General features: G+C 45.0%; 1 protein-coding gene across 1 annotated transcript; it reads right to left on the bottom strand.

Annotated features, from left to right (window-relative positions):
• Positions 1–864: 864 nt before the first annotated feature.
• On the bottom strand, positions 865–1,616 carry LOC112895511 (zinc finger protein 6-like). The gene has a single exon (XM_025963463.1). It carries the CDS (start codon positions 1,549–1,551, stop codon positions 934–936), a length of 618 nt encoding a protein of 205 aa, XP_025819248.1. The 5' UTR covers positions 1,552–1,616; the 3' UTR covers positions 865–933.
• Positions 1,617–21,137: the final 19,521 nt, after the last annotated feature.

Genomic DNA, 21,137 nt, shown 5'->3' with positions numbered 1-21,137 from the left:
TTCTTAGAAACACCTATTCACCCCCCCTCCCCCCCCCCCTCTCCTAGGAAACATCAAGCGATCTTTCAATTATACGCGAGTATATGGATACATCTAAAGATCATATGGAAGTTAGAAGAAAAACACATCTACAATCTAGTTTTCTCAATTACTTAATGGTTTCTGATTTTTAAAATTATGCAAATATACTAAAAAATTCTGAAGTTTGCATGGGGATCAAAACACATTCTTATTAAACCCCAAAACATATTACGGAGAAAATCGACATGTGATAAATTACTATTCATTTAGCCTTCATTTTCGTGTACACAACATTTCGCTCTCCTCACTAGGAATTTAATAACTAGCATAATTTTTTCTAGAAATTTAATAAACCTTTATTTCGTATGTATGTTTTTGTGAATAATATAATTATATTTTTAGGTGATATAATATACTTTTATTGTAATCATTATAAAGTATGTTTTATGATTATTTGTAAATAATCATAAATGTGTTGCATTTTGTCAATTTCCTGAACATCATCACTAGGAACATTCCGTGACGAACCACGTGATGCAACAAAAACATATGTATTATGCTTCTATGATGAAATTACATGTTTTGTTTTATATATCATTGATAAGCAAATCTCTTGTTGTGGAACAATGGTGTTCAGGGGATTGGAGTATAGGTAGTGGGGAGGAACAATGGTGTTCCCATAGCATAAATAATATTACATTATTTGACTGTAAGACAGAAAACCAATCACTAGCTTTGAACATTTGACCAAGCAGCACAAATCTATGTCTATACTCTATAGGGGGTACTTTGTGCAACATCAACTGAGGTATGGTATATGCAAGAAAATGGGACTTCCGAAAATAAAGAAAAGAACACAAACATATTGGTCCATTTTACAATCGGTGAGGGAGGGAAGGATTTATATTCCGGTCACGATGAACTAGCTGGAGCAAGGCTGAGATGCAGGTTCAGCCCCATCGCCGAGGCTTCCTCGGCGTCGTCATCAGCCGGAGCGCACAGCTCGTAAGATCGAGGGCTGCTGCTGGTGGTGCATCCACGAAGCGTCAGCGGCTCGGGGTGGCGCACGCCTGGTGAGACAGCGTGGAACTGTAGGCCCATGGTGGGCTGGTGAGCGAGGTACACCCAGCTTGGGACAGGGCCCGGCGCATACGGGTTCGACCCGGCGTTGCCCACGGCCATCAGGTGCCCGGGCGGCGGCGGCACGAAGCCCGCGGCGCAGAACGCCGCCAAGCCTGCAGCGGGCCCGCCATCGGCAACGCGGGCGGCGAGCTGGCGCGCGCGCTTCAGCTGCTGCCGCTCCTTTTTGTGCGCGTTCTGGTGCCCGCCTAGCGCCTGAGAGTTGGCGAACTCGCGGCAGCAGTACTGGCACTCGAACTTGCGCCCGTCCGCCACCGGCCGGCCGTCCCGCGGCGGCGCCTGCACGACGATGTCGGCAGCACCCCCGCCGGCCACGTCGTAGCCAAAGATCCTCAGCGACGATGCGCTTGGCGTCAGCTTGGTGGGCTGATCGCACTGTATGTCCGCCATGGATCGATGACCAACAACTTCGAGAGGAGCTCAGTGATCAGCAGCTTGTTAGGTCGTCGTTGCGGTTGAAGTGTCGGGGATGCATGCGGCGAAATGAAGGTGATGCGTATATGTAGCGCGCGAGGAGCGACGGGAAGTCGCACCTGCTTGGAGAAAAACGAGGGGGATAGATGAGAAGAAAACAAGGGGTTTGCACATCTAGCAAGATTGGAGAGTAGGTAGGTGAAGAGAGAGGAGATGGCCACACGCATGCTTCCAATCCTAACCGGTGAATTATACTATAGGCTAGTATATGATAGTTCTAGAAATGGAGCCTGCATGCATATGTGGCTAGAAGCCATGTGTGTGCAAGTACATCTTCCAGTATGCGTTCCCTATGCCATTTCTCGTATCCCTCGCCCTGTGTAAAGGTATTGGTGTCATGCTGTTGTGACATGAAGGACACATGCGTGTATCATTTTCTTGCATAGGAGTAGTAGAGTGAGCGTGTAGCTTTGCAGCTACTTTGTCCTTTCTTGTCAGTACCAACCACATAGAAGAAATATTGCACATCGGGTCCAGCAGTCCAGGCATCCAACTACAAAACTTGTAGTGGTTGGCTAGAATCTGTATTCACTCCAAGGAAACAAGTAAATAACTTTCTAGTTCTAATGTGTTCCCTATTGATCAATTTCGTTTGTGAGCAAAGGCTAATTTTGGGTGAGTTCTAGGGAATGTTCAAATTGTAAATTTTGTGAAGTTTTTTTTCTTTATAATTTGAATTAGGTTCGAATTTAGATTGCTATATTTTTTCATTAATGCAACCTATGTGATCTTAGGTGTGCTAGTCTTAGTCTCAATATTAATATAAAGAGTTCTGTTAATAAGATGTACACAGCCGAACGACCCACCTGCCACATCACTTATTCTAATGCTAGGGGTGGCTTGCCCCTCGCACACCGAGGTAATGATGTACACAGTATATATCTATATAGACAGTATATATCTATATAGATAGTACAAAATCTAGCACGCGGCTCATTATTGTGCTAGCATATTAGTAACCTGAACCAAAACACGCGGAGCTACCCGGCCGTACGACAAGGATGAGGGGAAGATCTCCCTGGTATCATCTGTCCCTGCCCGCACATGAAACAAGATGCGGAGAAATCGTGCACGGGAAGGGACGGTTTACGTAGGCCTATAATCTCCCCAACCCACGAGAAATCAAGCATGCTTTTGCTGTTTTCATTGGTAGCGGACTGATGGATGTGTGCTCCGCTTCAACCGGCCGGTCTCTCATCAGGCCTTCTCATGGAGTCAAGCACAGCTGCTACTACTCTTTGGTAATCTGTAAAGATCTAACCTTGTTAGTCTTCTCCAGGACCCCTAATCAGGATCCACCCTGTTGGCTGCCCATGGCTCTAACTGCCTTTTGCGCGGTTATGGAACACAGGGATCCTCCAGGTCATCAGCTACAGTACCAGTACTGCTACTGACCTCAGTGTAGTTTAGGTTGCTATATGGCAAATTTTACAATGATGTTGAAGGATTTCTCAACAATGATGTTCAAGGAAGATAGATTGCTTGGCTCATCACATGGACCACCCCTGAGTTTGTCCATTACGACCAATGGTCTTGGTTAGGCCACTACTCATCACAGGATCAGGTTGAAAGTGATAAGGCATCTCGCGTGTGGCTCTGTATTTTGTCTCCAAAGTTGTGTACCACTATCTTCATTCTTGATCTCTTAAATCCCAAACCGCCTGTCACTCTTTATCCAGAGTTTCAGACATGCACCAAAATTGCATCGAATCTTTATTTCAAGTTGTTTGTACACTTTAACTCAAGCAATGTGCACTGTGGACTGAACTCATAAATAACTTTTTTTAAAAAAAATCCATGCCTAGATCTCCGGCCATTTGTTATATCCTCATGCAGGACAAATAATTTCATCTTTTATCTATTTTTCAACTATAACCTTCATGAGGAAAAATAATTTCATTTTTAACTAACCCTCATCTCGGCAGTTACCACCAATTTTGATTATGTAATCATTTTCTTTCTCTTTTCTTGTGAACTTAAGTTGAACAAAACCTGGAAAATGGTTTTGATACAGGCACGCACATACATTTCTTGTTTGCTTCTTTTCCACCCTACCTACCTTTCTTTGTCTCCAAGACAGAATGAATAGAAGTGTGCTTGCCTTTGTTTCCATTTCTGGTACGACTCATAAGAGAAAATGGCAATTTGAAGTGATCCTCTTGCTAGATTGTAATGATACTTAGGATATGTTTGGATGGGCTAAAGTTGAGTGCTAAACTTTAGCACCTATTAGCACTCATAATTTTGCTATAGTTTTCGAGTCTTGGCTAAATTTTAACCCACCCTATTAGCAGCTGTTTGGATTAGTACTTTTCCCCGTTAGTACTTCGATCCAAACAGGGCTACTGAGTAGTGCAGCATCATCAGTCCAATTATATACCAGAGCAAGTATAACATGGCAATGGAAAATCAAGTCCAATTATACATTGTTTAAATTTTTCGGTTTTAGTACCACTTACATCAACCAACATTATTTTTTGCTTATCCATCCGTGCTGTTTTGGTTCTGAATTGCAATGTATACATATACATGCGTTCCAGGACATGAAAATAACGTTTACCAGCTTGCAACATTTACATATACTACATGTATTGGTTTAGACCTTACCGATGCTTAATTAGGCTTCTTGCATACATATCATTGATGTGAGAATAAGCGAAATACCTCTGAAATAAAATTAGGTTAAAAACATGTACTCAATCCAAAGGTGTAGTGCTCCAAATCTCAATTAAAGGTTAAGCCTCTAATCATGAGCATCATTTCAGCATTTAAGCATGCTATGATGAATGTTCTTGTTGTCTAACACTTAGAGTGTTATGACAGGGTCTGATGGTCAAACCACGCTTATCACGATTAGACTGCAGATGCTAACTGCTACATCAAACTTGACCTAGCTGTGCGGTTAGACCATTAGCATTCCGGGCGCGCGTGTCTAGCGGGCAGAGCATTCTAGCCGCGCGCCCCCTTCCGCGGGACCCACCTAGACACCTTACCCCACACCACGTCACTCTCCTTAGCTTCAGCCTCGCCACAAGCGGCAACCACTAATGGAGAAATGCGATTTAGTTCTGGTTAGGAAGCCGTCTTAGGCTAATCTCTGTAACATTCAGGTAATTAGAGATATAGATACTAGGCATTAGTGAGATATATGTAGGCTTGTTATGATACATGTAAGTAGTACCAAGGACTAGGGGTACAGTTGTAATTTCTGTAAAATATAGGCCTTTATGTGAAAATAAGGATCTAAGTGTGATTAAAGCAAAAATTTAAGGGCTTACATGTAAAAGAATTGAAATGTAAGAGTAATATTCAGGGTTATTTAAGGACTAATATGTAAAAATACAGGTAATCATGACATTCTATGAAAATTTACAAACCTATCCAGAAATTGATCAAATTTAGGTGGGTAAAGACAAAGGTGATTTAAATTCCATCTTTATTTGAAAAGTTAACATAAAAAGCTGTAAACTTTGAGTTTTTGAACTTAATCCCTAAAGCAATGTTGTAGAGTTTGAAAAACTCTACAACTTTCATTTTGGGCACTTTCTCATTTGATCCCTATATCAGTGAGAAATTTTGGTTTACATAGAGGCCCTTGAACTTTCTGGAAATCTCAAACAAGTCCCCCGGATCTTCTCCCTTCTCTTCTTCCTCGCGCACGTGCCTCCCCTGCTCTGCTCGCCTGCCGCCGGCAGTGCTGCGCCTCTGGCCGCCGCTCTACCGCCGCCGTTGCGCCACCTCCTGCTAGATTAACTCCCACGCGTCATCTTCTTCTTGACCCCGGCGCCAGTTACCCCCTTGCTGCCCTCCTCCGCACGCGCCACGGCATCCCGAGCCACCCGCCGGCCACCACGCATCTCATCACCGTTGCCGGCTCCTGCTTGCCCGCGTAATGCCTCTCCTGGCCCTAACGCAGGCTCAGCCGTTGCTTTGTGACTTGCTTCACTTCCCCGAACGCCCTAAGCCGTAGCAATTTCCCTCCTCCGAGCTTGAGCTCTCGCCGGACCTCCGCCGCCCTTGCTGTCCACCGTCGCCAGCAGCCCTCGCTCCTCCTAAACTCCAATCCAAAGCTGCTAGAGCACCGCCGTGAACCACTGGTGCTCTCCAGCCTGACCGATTCCACTCTTTCGCGCCCGAGCTTCGTCTTCCACAGCTCCGGCTACCTTGAGCTCCGCCGCAGACCTCGGCTCACCGTGGGCAGCACGATCCAAGCATTCCCACACCCCTACGACCCCCTAACCAGCACCACATCATCACCCCGGAGCTCTACGGCCACTTCGTGGCATCTCTAGTGTCTTGCATCGCCTTCCCGACGCTCGCCGGCGTCTGTTCCCGCCGCCGCCGCCACGGTCTTCGCCGGTTGCCCCTTACCCGGCACGTATGTTCCTGATTGACTGCACTACACCTTTCCCACGTCTCACTGATTCTCGTGCGCAGGTTCCCTGCCGACGTTGACCGCCGGAGCACCATCGTCGCCGTCGACCCCTCCGCCGCTGCCTCGGGCTCTCGTCGGGATACCCTTTTCCGACCACCACGACCCTCGACACGTGGTGCATTCGAACCCCCCTGAGCCCCTGAGACTTTCCCTGCCCTCGGACCTCGCCGCCGGTGATCCCCCTCGCCGGAACATGGCCGCCCCCTTCCGTTCCCCTTCTGTCTCTGGCCCAGGGATCTCGGGTTAGAAGATTTAGAAACCCAGGGGGCTATCTGCAAAGTCCTAGACTCAGATAAATAGTGCTGAAAGGACCCCTTTGTGTTATTTTGATGCAAACTTTTAAATTCTGTATCAATTCAAGGAAAAATCATAAAAATACAATTTAAAATTTATCAGAATCCTCTTTTTAAGATCTACAACTTTACTTAAAGGATGAAATTCAGTTTCTGAGTGTTTGATGCTTTAATTTAAATGTTAAGTTTACTTAGTTATAGGCTTAGAAAACACATAGTAGTTGATAGAAAAATGATAAAAATGTGAAACCAGTTGTGTTAGTTTTATTTTGGCATGTATAATTTAAGAAAAATAATTATCCTATTATTTAAGTAGCATTTTTTTAACATACAGTTTATTTATGAATGATGCATAATTAACCTTAATGAATTAATATTTAAAGTTTTAAATGCTCAAAAGTTATGAAAATGTTCTAGTGTTTTGTTCTTAAGTAATATAACCTGTCATTAAATTCTCAACCTAGGCTTAGGTGTCAAACAACAAAAATAAGCTTGGACATAGTATAATAGGTCCATAATTTAATAATTGACATAGGGTTCATATAAATACTTGGTATAGCAAATGAATAAAGCTGTTTAATATAGTTATTGGAAACCCACCCCAACCTGTTGCCCCATGCCACTAGTTAGATACTTAGTAATTAACCTTGCTATTTAATGTATCTAGATAAAATAATTAATACTCAATAAATGACTGCCCAGTGCAGAACTAAAAGATACATATAAAAAGTAATTTCTACTTTTCTTTGGATTGCAACTTTATTGTGAAATAACATAAAAGAATATGCATTCTTCAACTTATAGTTTTGCATATCATGTAGACTCGACTACTCTCGCCGACGGTGATTACGAAGTGGTTTTGGAACAAGGAGTAGAACCAGCTGAAGACGCAGGGCACGCCGTCGAAGGTTTAACTGAAGTTCCGAACCAAACTTCGGAAAACTTTGACCCTACTGCCCCCAACACTACGCAAGAAGGCAAGCCTCGGACATAACCCACTATTTTATTTATACTGCAATTTATATCTATTTATATATTTTTTGTGCATTAAGTTCTTAGGAATTGCTTGGAACCTTAGTTGCATAATTCCAGGAACCAATGTACTGAACACTAGAACTTGAGTCCGACTAGCTTTTATGCTAATAGGACCGGTAGAAGTCGAGTGATTTCCTGTCACTCGCGCGATATAGGAGTTGTAATGTTTACATTTCTGTTATCACTATAAGGATGACGGACGGGAGTTTTGTGAGGTATCATGGTTGAGATGATACCCCGTCTGTGTTATTGAACTTGATAAGGTCGCAGTGTGTGGTAGCGGTGGTTAAGCGTTTGAAAGTACTAGCCACATGCCGCGAAATATGGTAAGCGGTAAGCCTAGTAACCAATCGGCCCGAGGAGTGGACATACCCCCACCACATGTATTTGGTTCTTTTGGTTACTTGGTTCGACGTGTAGGAATACGTGTTGCTGGGCAACCAGGAGTACGGGTTTTGTAGTCGCGCTACAGACGTACGCCCTGCACTTTGGAAGTGCGTATGGTCCTGCAGTCGCTTATGGTGGCTTTGATCCACGAGTCGAAATGAAAGGCAAACGGTTGCTTCGGAACGACCCTTTGGTGTTCTAAGCGTGTGAGTTAGGTTTATCCTTGCAAGGTTGAATTTGATTTAGAATCATCCGCTTCTCACGATGGTTGAGACTGCTTGATCCCTTTACCACATAGAGTAACAAGAGCAACTTTGTGATTATCAAAGATGATGTTTGATTAAAGTTTTTACCATGCTTAAGTAGTTATAGGTGCTTACCTAGAATGGATAATCAACTAGAACCTGAAAGCTAAAATTTGAAATTAAGGATCTACTCTTTGTTGCTTTTCAGCTGAAAACTCTACTCAAAACCTGAAAAGCCTGCATAAGTCTAGGTACATGGCTAAGTATACCATGAGCGGGTAAGTCTTGCTGAGTATTAGAATACTCAATCTTGCATTATGACTTTCTACTTCAGGTAATCTCCCTGATGAGCCAGCTTTCATTACACCATGGCCCTACCCCCTGCCTGACGGTTGGTCCGTGGAGTGGGATCCGTCCCCGGCCAACACAGACTCCGCTGAGTGATATCATGCAGGGCTAGCATGATATCCGTAGTATCGACGTGTACAGTGTCCGTGTTTTCAAACTCCGCTGCTGTGACTTAAAACTTAAACCGTTTTGTAATAAAGTCCCTTCATTGGGAACTAATGTTGCTTTTATTTACTTATGTAATCTACCTGCCTGTGATGTAAAGTGTAATGGCATTTGTATCTCTGGACTCGCTTTCGTGCGAGGTACCTTGTTTGATCCTGCTTTCGGTGGTTTATCGGGACGTTACCCGACAGGCCAAGGGATTATACCGTTTGAAGCACGAGGTAGCCCTCAAGAGAGGACTCGCGTACTTGAGCCGGCGTAATTCAGGTTGGTTCTGCCACAGCTGGTATCAAAGCTAACAAGTGTACCCTGGAGATATAATTAGCCTTAAAAATAATTTATAGTATAAAATTTGTTAACCAAGTATTTGCAAACCACGTTGGGTTCGTTAAGGAATGTGTATAGTACGTAAAGCCCTAGGGTAATGTTATTAAGGGAATTAGAGGTGGCTGTAATATATAACTCTAACTCCCAGCATTACTTTTCTGTCAAAACTTAAATTCCTGCACAACTCAACTTTACTTTCAATAACGACATCTTTGATGGTGAGGTAAGAAGGTAAGGATCCTCAGCCAACTGAGGGAGCTTGGCCTTCTCATCGGTGATGCGAACCGAACGCTGTTTCTCAAGCAGTGGCCTACTTGAGATGCTGCCAATGTACCAACTTCGGTTGACTACATTGGGAGTATATGGTTCGGCGTAGGGTATGGCGATCGCTGTTCATACCCCCGCATTTTTGCGGTACCCCCGTGAATACGTTGTTTCAATAACGTATGTTAACGTTGTCTGTACGGCAGTAATGGTACAGATACTGTTTCTATAGTGAGCAGTAATGAATGAGGACGCTTTCATGATATGCTGGCATGAAAGGTTCATTAGATATATGTATTGTGGTTTTCTGCAGGTACACTAACCACGAATACGAAACTAGGACGGATAGGGTTTAGTGACTAATTAATAGTGAGAGACGTATGTATTATGCCACCGGAATTAATTACGTAAGTCCGAAGCTATTCGGCAGTTATTTTTGGTTGAGAGGTCGATTAGTGCGTGCATGCATAATACATAAATCAACAAAATGGATGCTTAGTTTTGTTGCTTTCTAAGAATTGGTAACATGTTGGTTTTTCTTAGTTTGGGTAAATAGAAATCTTTGGTTGGGTCTCTTAAGTATCCATCCGATTTCCAGCCTTTGCTGTTATCAAAATCAGCTATCTTAATCTAATTACCTTGTCAGTTCTCCACAGGGTAAACATATCTTACCATTTGCATTCTTGTTGCAGATGGCTGCTCCTTCCAATGCCTTTTGGGATCATGATGGGCACTTTCACACTAATGCTTTACATTGGGAAGGATTTCCTCGTCTCCTGTGGGAATCTTTAAGCTTGTTTCATTATCCGGAGCCTCCTCAATACGATGGGGTGGAATATTGTGAAGAGGGAGTTCCTCGATGCCGGGTTAAAATGACAATTCCTCAACACCCTTTCCACTCACAATGGCAGCCCATAGAAGTTGAGGAGGTAGGGTATCGTCTGGTTGATACCATTGAAACTGCTGCCTTGGAGGCTATCAAACTTTTCTGCAACCAGCATCCAACAGAGGTTGTCGCATATCTTATTGGTTTATTTCCTACCATAGACCCTGGTAATTTGGAATGGAATTTTCGGACAAAGCATCTTGGTCATATGTTAGGAGATCTGGCTGAAGAAACGATCCGTAGCATTACCAGGTTCATGGATGTACAACATCATTACCAGATTTTGCTACTTCATAGCATGGGTCAAATAACTAGTGTGGCTCAAAGTCACTATCGGAATGCTGACCGTCAAGTTACTCAAATAGTGGAATTACAAGCCCTGGTGACTCAGAAGGAGGAAATCATCGCAGCACGGGATGAGACTATCCTTCATCGAGAAGATCAGATCAACGAGAGTGATCACATAATCACTCAGCGCGACACTGTTATTGAATTCCTACAGGCACAAATCCACGATCTAATACTTGAAGCTGATGATGCCCAGGCTCACCTTGAGGAACTGCAGCAGCAACCGATACTTCCCGCTGCACCCGCAATGCCTGAAGAGGAAGAAGATCCGGAAGAGATTGAGGGTGTTTCAGAGATTGACTCCGAGCACGAGGATCCTGTTCTTAGTCCCTATCTCTCCTCTTCTGGCAGTCAATCTTCTGTAGGCAACTTCGACGATTTTTAGTTTAGCAAATCGTCGACTATCTAGATGTAACCTATGGGAAGTGTAATAACTTAGGTAGTGAGTAACTTATCTAGATCTCATGCCATTTGTTGTAACCTAGATGGCCTGTGTAGGGATCTTTCGGATGTGTGATATGGAGAACAATCAGAATCGGTGTTGTAATATAAGCTTCCTGTTTTATCATCTTGTTCACTATCCTTATGTTTTGAAATGAGATGATTGAATGGAATGTATGCATTGATTATCTAAGTAGTATATTTTCTGAAATTGGGAGTAAGGCTATATGGTTAATGATGGACATCTCCTTTATTTCAGATGGTTGGAGCCACGCGCGGAACCCCGGAAGGTTTCCGGGCAGATCAGGCCAGCGGTTCTCAACAACCGCCACCACCACCTCCCAACCTCGCCGAAGTTATGGCTCGGCAAACTGAACTTCTTAACTTGCTGGTACAAGCACAGCAGAACCAGCAACGTCAACAGTTCCGAGGAGGTCGTGATGATCACAATCCTCTCGTGGCCAGTTATCAGGATTTCATCAGTACCCAGCCTCCATTTTTCAGTAAGGCTGAAGAACCCTTGGACGCTGATGCTTGGCTTCATATCATCGAATCAATGTTCACTCTATTGACAATACCTTGTGCGGACTCAAGTAAAGCTTCCTTTGCCGCCCAGCAACTCCGCGGTGCTGCTTGGATATGGTGGGATAATTTTTGTGCCATGCAGCCTGCAGGGCATATTATCACCTGGGATGAGTTTCGGACAGCCTTCAGGGCACACTATATTCCCGAAGGATTGCTGGAGCGAAAGTTGAATGAATTCTTGGCACTTACTCAAGGCACCAGTACAGTCCTGCAATACGCACAAACTTTTAATCATCTGTGTCAATATGCAGGATATCATGCGGATAATGATGCCAAGAAACAAGATCGTTTCCGACGGGGCCTTAATACCAAGCTCAAAGAATGTCTGAATCTTGTAAGAGCTAATAGTTTCAGCGAGCTGGTTAATATGGCATTAACTCAAGAAGATTGCATTGTAGCACATCGTGCTGAGAAGAAAAGAAAGACCTATACTAGACCCTCGAGTGCTCAATCACCGAGGTATCGGGTTGTTCCAAACACACCGTTTAAGGCACCGCAGTGGAATGCCCCAACTGGTAGACTGGTTTTCAGGCCGCCCCAACAACAAGGAAGGTATAGACCTCCCGTTCCTCCGCAACAACTACAACAATCTGGCCCACGGCCAAATGTTCAACAAGTCCAACAGAGAAGCAGCAATTATCGCTGTTTCAATTGCGGAAGTGCGGATCACTTCATCAGTTATTGTCTGCGGCCCAAGAAAACTAATCAAGGGCAGAGTTCTACTCAGGGTAACCAGAACAAGGGCAAGAAACCGATGATGCAAGTCCGGCAAGGACGGATTAACTTCACCACCCTTGCAGAGCTTCCGGATGGAGCTTCCATCATGTCGGGTACATTCTCTATTCACCACAAACCAGTTGTTACATTATTTGATTCAGGAGCAACACATAGTTTTATTAGTAACAACTGTGGTACCCGGATAGAACTTGATCCTTGTACTACCCAAGAGTCCTATATGATCTCTACCCCTGGAGGAAATATCACTTCCAACCAAATGATTAGAAGTGTGCCAATTCAGTTAGGTAGTAAAGAAATCAAAACTGATTTGGTTTTATTAAGTCTGGAGGGTATTGATTGATGTTGTACTTGGGACAAACTGGATGACTAAACATCAAGTACGGCTAGACATTTCTTCCCGAGTTGTCAAAATTGATTCACCATATTATGGGGTCACCACCCTTTATCTGCCTCAGCAAGAATATCTACACCCTTGCACTTATACTATCACAAATATCAAAGTCAAGGATATTCCTATAGTCTCTGAATACCCCGATGTCTTTCCAGATGACTTGCCTGGAATGCCACTAGATAGAGACATCGAATTCATCATTGAACTTCAACCGGGCACCGCTCCTATTTCAAAGAGGCCGTATCGCATGCCTCCAAATGAATTAGCGGAACTGAAAATCCAACTCCAAGACCTTCTTGATAAGGGTTTTATACGCCCAAGTGCCTCACCTTGGGGCTGTCCTACTCTCTTTGTCAAAAAGAAGGACAATAGCTTAAGATTATGTGTTGATTAGCGCCCACTCAATGCGGTAACTATCAAGAACAAGTATCCTCTTCCCCGCATTGATATCTTATTCGATCAATTAGCTGGAGCTAAAGTCTTTTCCAAGATTGACTTACGCTCTGGTTATCATCAGATTAAAATCAAACCTTGTGACATTCCAAAAATGGCTTTCTCAACCAGATATGGATTATATGAATATCTGGTTATGTCTTTGTGACACCCTAAAAATTTACCAAAAGTAAATCACGCGCTATAGTGTTTCAGAAACTGTTCGTCGTCAAAACCCTAGCCCTAACCCTTTCCGACCGACACCGAACTTGACCACAGTTCCATTCCGCACCGCTCGGCGGTCCGACGGCCGTGCGCGACCGCCTTCCGCGATCAGCGCCGACGCAATCCCTTTCTCCTCGCACAGTGCGCGAATGTCGCACGCGCGTGGCCGACCAGTCGCGGTCGCCGCTGCGAAAATCGCCGACGCGCGTCACCTTTCCCTCTCCCTTTCTTTTTCACCATTCCTTCTTTTCTTTTTCTTTCTTCTTCTCCTCTTTTCCCATTTTCCTCCTATTTTCTTTTCCCCCTTCTTTTCCTTTTCCCCCTTTTCTTTTCTTCCCTTTTTCCTTTTCCTTTCTTTCTTCCTTCTCTTTTCCCCCTCCTCCCTTCTCCCTCTCCTTCCTTTCCCCTACCGCGCGCCCGAGCACTGCCCCGGCCGTGCGCCTGCCCTGTCCCGGCCGTGCCGCGACGCACGCGCACGCGCACCGCGTGGCCGCGCGTCGCGCCATGCCGGCCGCCGCTCGCGCCCCACCCTAGCCCGCGCCCCGCCGTGCCATGCGCGCGCCCGCGCGCCCGGTCCCGCGCGTGCCGCGCCGCCCGTCGCTGGCGCTCCGCCCCGCCGCGCGCGCTGCCGCTCCCCCTGCCCCTGTGCCGCACAGCGCCCGGCCCTCCCCCACGTGCAACGCCCGGCGCCCTCGCCGCCACGCCACATCGCGACGGCCGCGAGCGGCCAAACACCATTAATGGCCGCCCGCGGAGCCGCCGGCCGAACCCCCCGCCTCACCGCCTCGGCCGCCTACAAATAGGGCCGAGGGGCTCCCCCGGCACCCCACAACCGCCGCCGCACGCCCAGCCCCCCACCTCCACTGCCCTAACGCCGCCCCTGCCGTGCTCCTGAGGCCGCCGCCGCCCGCCCCGTCGTCCCACCTCCACGCGCCACCCCGGCCCGAGGTGAGGCCGGGAACCGGTTCCCCTCGCCCTCCCCTTCCTTTTCCCCCACCCCGGGCCGCCATCGGGCCCCAGGCCGCCGGGGACGGCCGGCGCCGGAGCTCCCTTCCCCTCTCCTCTGTTTCCCGTGGGGGGAAGGAGGAAGAAGGTGGCCATTTGTCACAAAACCCCCTGGGCTCTCCCTTCTTCCCAAAAGAACCCCCCTTGTGCCACTTTTAGCTGCAGAACCCTCTACCCCTAGTTAATTAGGAAATCAACCCCCGTCGCGTAAGCCTAATATCAAATAAACCCCTACACCTTTCTAACGTACCCCAAATGTTTTTGAAATTTATAGTCAAGTCCTTTTTCCGTTTCATAACCATTTATAAATAAGCCCCTGGACCCCTGTTTAACCCTCGAACCCTCTTTAACTCGTCATTTTATGCGCCAAACGATCTCCGATCGACCTAAAACTTTACCACACCCTTTCTAGTATAGTTCTAACCATGCCACTAAGAAACCACCCAAAAATATTACCCCTATCTCCGTAGCTAAATTATTTCTGATTTAAGCTCAACGATGAAAGCTTTTAGCTCTTTCGCTTAATTGTGTGTATAATTGTTTGCGTCGTAGGACACGGAGTGAACGAGGAAGGTCCCGACTGTGACCAAGCGAACGAGGACCAGTTCTTCGACCCCGAGCCCGAGGGACAGAGCTTCGATCAGGACCTCCCGCAAGGGTTTGATGATGGCAAGTTCAATCCCGCCCTTTGATGCATGTTTCTGTCCTAGTTTTTATAAACACAACCCAGTGGCCTGTTTTATAAAATTGTATGGTTTTGCTTGCTAAAAACATGGTAGGATAGCCATCCTTGTTTGTGATAACCATACCTTGACCACCTGGTTTTATAAAGAAAATATGTGTGTGTGGGAAGGGATAAAATGTGGTTTTGAAAGATGAGTCAGACGGGATGGATGGCATTTCTGCGTGAATTGCCGTTGGTGTGCTCGTACCTGTGTGGTTGAGCGAGGAGGGGAGATATCCATCTTGTCACCCCTAAGGACCGAGTTGATATGTCATCTCACCTAGCTTCCTGTCGTGCAAACCACTTGACCGTTGTATGGGCAACGGCTTAGCATAAATCCCACTAGTTAGTCTGATAGCCATCAGGAGAGCTGAGAGCAACGGGTGATCAAGGAGAAGAGATAAGCTCTGTGTGACTTATGCCCCGGTTAAACCTCGGAGATAGGTCGAATGACCCCTTGATGGATCCCATGGTGGCTAGTCAGGTCTAGCTAAGGTGGGTAATGGCTTTGCTGGGATCTGCACCGACACTAAGGTGATCGTGCTGTGGTACCCCACCTGTGGGTAAAGTTGCACACCTCTGCAGAGTCAAAATCTATTCGAATAGCCGTGCCCATGGTATTGGGCAAGTTATGGTGTGGTCACATAACTAGTGTTTCTCTCTGGGAATGATTGGACTGGTGTGGGTTGTTTGCAAAGTGTCCGACAGTTGTGCCGTGTGCTATGGCGGACGGGGAGTCCGGTAGGAGCTTAAAACTTGGATCCTGTGCGAATCAACATCATGTGCTCCTTGGTACTAGGAAACTTGTTTTGAAAATGTTTTTTAAACGAACCGTGCATACAACCGAGTTTTCCGCAAATGAATCATAACCGTATCCTTGGATTGTCCTGTGCATTGATTTCTGTCATGTAATATCCAGGTAGTTAGACAACTAGATACTAAGTTTGGGTGTATTATATGTAAGCATGTTATAGTGTATACAAGTTGTACAAAGCAATGAGGGTATATTTGTAAATTATGAGTTTTATAAATTCCTATGTGCAAGTGTGTGAAAATGTTCTTAAGTGTCAAATTTCAGATGGCTTTAGAAAAGAAAAGAGCAAAAGTTAAATAAACCTAAGGGGAATAGACTTTATATGAAATTAAGGACCTTTATGTAATTAATACAAAGATATAAGGACTTACATGTGAAATGGTAAAAAGATAAAAGTAAAACTTAGTTTTACCTAAGGACTAAAGTGTAAAAAGAGCTAGTCATGATTACTGCAGAAAAACTTACAAAGAGACCCTAAACATTAGAGTATTTTGTTTAAATTAACACATAAAGTTTATAATATAAGTTGTGTTCAAAAGTTCAAAATAAAATAGTACCCTTTGAGATTTTGAACTCGAGCTCTAAAGCATTCTTGTAGGATTTGAAATTCTCTACAACTTTGCTTTAGACATTTTTCTCATTAGGATTTTGTATCAATGGGAAATTTTAGTTTACAGAGGAGTCCCTGGAATTTTTGGGAATTACAAACGAGTCCTTCTGACTCCCGTCTGCCTTCTTCCTCCTCTGGCACCGCCGCTTCCCCGTCTGTCCCGCTCTGCCACCGCCGTTCACCACCGGCGCAGGCTCCCGAGCTCCACCTCCAGCTGCAGCACACATCCACGCGTCGTTTCCCTTCGATCCCGACCCCTTTCCTCTTCCCTGGTGGCTTCTCCCACGCAAGCCACAACGTCCCCGAACTGTTCGCCGGCCGCCACCTCCTGGTCACCGTGGACAGGCCACCCCAGTGCCTTAACTCCCTCTCTCTCGCGCGCAGCAACACCACTACAACGCCTACATTCTATTCTGCTACCCCCAGTGCTCAACTCCGAGCGCCCGAGCTGCATTTCGCCGCCGCCGTCTCTTTCCACTCCGGCCGCGCACAGCACGCCCGTGGGCAGCCCACACCGGACCCCCTCCGCCCCAACCAACACCCGCACCAGCTTTCCCGTGTCTTGCTCGTGCTCGACGACCCACTGATCTTCCCCAATTTCCACCGAAGCCTTGTTCCCGACGAGCGCCACCGCCGCCGCTTTCGGCCTCCACCGTGGGCAGCTCGCTCCGGGCACTCTCATGCCACCATGACTCTCTGGCCAGCACCACATCATCGTCCTGAAGCTGTTCGACCCATCCATTGGTTCCCTAGTGCACTACAGAGCCTCCCCGACGCTCGCCGGCGTTCTTCCTCGCCGCCGCCGCATCGATCTCTGTCGATCCCCCTCGATCCAGCATGTTTTCATCCAATTGATGGCACCTACACATTCCCCGTGTCTCACTGAAGCTTTTGCACAGGTCGGTTGCCAACGTTCGCCATCGGAGCTCCGCCGTCGACGGTGACCCCTCCGCCGTCACCTCGGGCTCGAGTCGAACTCCACTGTTCCTGCCATCCCCGTCCACGACAAGTAGCGCAACGAGACCACAGTAAGACCCTGAGCCTTTCCCTGCCCTTGAACCTCGCCGCCGGTGACCACCGTCGCCGGAACACGGTCGCCTCCACCTTGCTCTGTTCGGGTTCACGGCCAAGGGCTTCGGGTTAGAAGGAAACGAAATCCAGGGGGTTTTGTGCAAAGGAGTAGACTCAGAGGAATAGTGCCGAGGGACCTCCTTATGTAAATTTGGCTGTCAATTTAGAAATGCTATATCTTTTCGAGGAAAAATCATAAAATTGTAAACTAAATTTTGTTAGAATCCTTAGATAAAGATTTACAACTTTATTTAAAGGGTCAACTTCAGTTTCTGAATGTTTGATGATCAAACTTAAATATCAAATTTAGTTGCTTGTAGGCTTAGAAAATGCATGGTAATTCATAGAAAAATGATAAAATGGTAAAACCAGTGGTGATAATTTTCTTTAAACATGTAGGATTGAAGAAAAATAATTAACCTTGTACTTTAGCATTATTTTCTTAATGTACAAGTTTTATTAGAAATAAGGTGTAGTTTCCTTAATATAATTAATAAACACACTTTCAAATGTTCAAAAATCATGAAAAATATATTATGGTTCTGTTTTGTATTATTGCAACATATTATTAAGTTTTCAACTAAGAATTAGATGTTAAATAAATTGGATATAATATAATTGATTTATAATGTAATAGTAACTTAAAGTTCATATAAATAATTAGTGAGGTCAATTTATAAAGCTCTTTAATATAAATATTAAGAACCACCCCACTTGTTGCTTCATGCTACTAGTTAGTTAATTAATATAATTCACCCTGTTGTTTAAATGGATTTAGATAAAACATATAATGCTCGATAAATGACTGCCCAGTACAGGGTAACTAAGTTATTTATCGAAATATAACATCCTTTACATGGAATTGCAACTTTATCGTGAATTGAAATACAAATGTATGCATCCATTAAACTTCATCTTGCATATCATGTAGACTCGACCACTCTCGCTGACGGGGACTATCAGCTAATCCCGGAACAAGAAGGAGGTTATTCTGAAGACCCCGGAACTCTCGTCGCGGATTTCTCTGAAGCCCCGAACCAAGGTTCGGAAGAAAATAATTTGACTAACCCCAGCCCCACCAGCGAAGGCAAGCCCCGGACATAACCCTTATTTTATTACACTGCAACCTATGTTATTTATATATCTTTATGCATTAGGTTCTTAGGAGTTGTTTGGAAACCTTAGTTGCATTGTTCTAGGAACCAATGTATTGAACACTAGAACTTGAGTTCGACTAGCTGCTCGGCTTATAGGACCGGTAGAAGTCGAGTGATTTCCTGTCACTCGCGCGTTATAGGAATTGTAATGTTTACATTCCTGTTATCACTATAAGGATGATGGACGGGAGTTTTATGTGGTATCATGGTCAAGATGATACCCCGTCTGTGTTGATGAATTTGTTAAGGTCGCAGTGTGTGGTAGCGGTGGTTAAGCGTTTGAAAGTACTAGCCACATGCCGTGAAATATGGTAAGCGGTAAGCCTAGTAACCGATCGGCCCGAGGAGTGGACATACCCCCCACCACATGTATTTGCTTCTTTTAGTTACTTTGTTCGACGTGTAGGCATACGTGTTGCTGGGCAACCAGGAGTACGGGTTTTGTAGTCGCGCTACAGACGTACGTCCTGCACTTTGGAAGTGCGTATGACCTGCAGTCGCTTGTGGTGGATCTGATCCACGAGTCGGAATGAAAGGTAAACGGTTGCTTCGGAACGACCCTGTGGTGTTCCAAGCGTGTGTGTTAGGTTTACCTTGCAAGGGTTGAATCTCGATTCAGAATCGTCTGCCTCTCACGATGTATGAGACTGCTTATTCCCTTTATCACATAGAGTAACAAGAGTAATTATGTGATTATCTAAGAATGATGTTTGAGTAAAGATTCTACCATGTTTGACTACTTATAGGTGCTTACCTAGAATGGTTAATCAACTAGAACCTGAAAGTTAAAAGTTGAAAATAAGGATCTACTCTTTGTTGCTTTTCAGCTGAAAACCCTACCCAAAGCTAAAAGCCATCATGAGTCTAGTTATGGGCTAAGGTATACCCAATTCCGGGTAAGCCTTGCTGAGTATTAGTATACTCAGCCTTGCTTTTATTGATTTAATCCAGGTGATCTCCCTGATGAGCCAGCTTTCATTACACCGTGGCCCTAACCCTTGCCTGATGGTTGGTCCGTGGAATGGGATCCGTCCCCGGCCAACACAGATTCCGCCGAGTGATATCATGCCAGGGCTAGCATGATATCTGTAATAAACGAAGTGTATAATGTCTACGTTTTCCAAACTCCGCTGCTTTGACTGAAAAATAAAACCTGTCTTGTAATAATCTCTCCTCCGTGGGAGCTAATGATGCTTTGTACATTTTTGTAATATAACCGCCTGTGGTGTAAGATATTTTGGCATTGTATCTCTGGACTCACCTTCGTGTGAGGTACCTTGTTGGATCCTGCATTCGGTGGTTTATCGGGTCGTTACCCGACAGACCAATAGTATTATACCGTTTGAAGTACGAGGTAGCCCTTTGGCGAGGCCTCGCGTACTTGAGTCGGTATAATTCAGGTTGGTTCTGTCACAGCTGGTATCAGAGCTAACAAGTGTACTCTGGAGATATAACTAGCCTTAAAAAGTAATTTTTTTATATAAAAAATTGATTAATCAAGTATTTGCGAACTACGGTGGTTCGTTAAGGATTATGTATAGTACGTAAGCCCTCGGGTAATGTTATTAAGGGAATTAGAGGTGGTTGTAATATATATACATATATATAATTCTAACTTCCAGCATTACTCTTCTGTTGAAACTTAAATTTATGCACAACCCAACCTTACTTTCTGTAACGACATCTTCGATCGTGAGGTAAAGAAGGTAAGGATCCTCAGCCAACTGAGGGAGCTTGGCCTTCCTGTCGGTGATGCGAACCGAACGCTGTTTCTCAAGCAGTGGCCTACTTGAGATGCTGCCAATGTGTCAACTTTGGTTGACTACATTGGGAGTATATGGTTCGGCGCAGGGTATGGCGATCGCTGTTCATACCCCCGCATTTTTGCGGTACCCCCGTGAATACATTATTCAAATAACGTATGTTAACGTTGTCTGTACGGTGGTAATTGTACAGATGCTGTTTCTATAGTGAGCAGTAATGAATGGGGACGCTTTCATGACATGCTGGCATGAAAGGTTCGTTGGATATATATATATGCATTGTGGTTTTCTGCAGGTACACTAACCACGATTACGAAACTAGGACGGATAGGGCTTATCAACTAGTTATTAAGGAGAGACGTATGTATTATGCCACCGAAACTAACCACGTAAGACCAAGATTACTTGGCAGTTAATTTTTGTTTGTGAGATCGGTTAGTACGTGCATGCATAATCCATTAATCAACTAAATTGAATGCTTAAAGTGATGCTTCCTAAGAAATAGGCAACATGTTGGTATTTCTTAATTTGGGTAAGTAGAATCTTTAGTTGGGTATCTTAGGCATCCATCTGATTTTCAGCCTTTGCTGTTATCAGAATCAGCTATCGTAATCCAATTTACCTTGTAAATTTCTTAACAGGGTAAAAATATCTTACCATTTGCATTGTTGTCGCAGATGGCTGCTCCTGCTAATACCTTTTGGGATCAGGAGGGGCACTTTCACACCAATGGTTTACATTGGGAAGGGTTTCCTCGTCTTTTGTGGGAATCCTTGAGTATGTTCCATTATACAGAGCCTCCTCTGTATGATG

The sequence above is a fragment of the Panicum hallii genome, chromosome 5 (genome assembly GCF_002211085.1).
Source record: "Panicum hallii strain FIL2 chromosome 5, PHallii_v3.1, whole genome shotgun sequence".
NCBI classification, from domain to species: domain Eukaryota; kingdom Viridiplantae; phylum Streptophyta; class Magnoliopsida; order Poales; family Poaceae; genus Panicum; species Panicum hallii.
This window is presented reverse-complemented; position numbering and strand designations above follow the sequence as displayed.

Bases quoted from the DNA above. Each gene is read 5' to 3' on its own strand.
- LOC112895511 (XM_025963463.1), bottom strand. From the start codon at position 1,551: ATGGCGGACATACAGTGCGATCAGCCCACCAAGCTGACGCCAAGCGCA.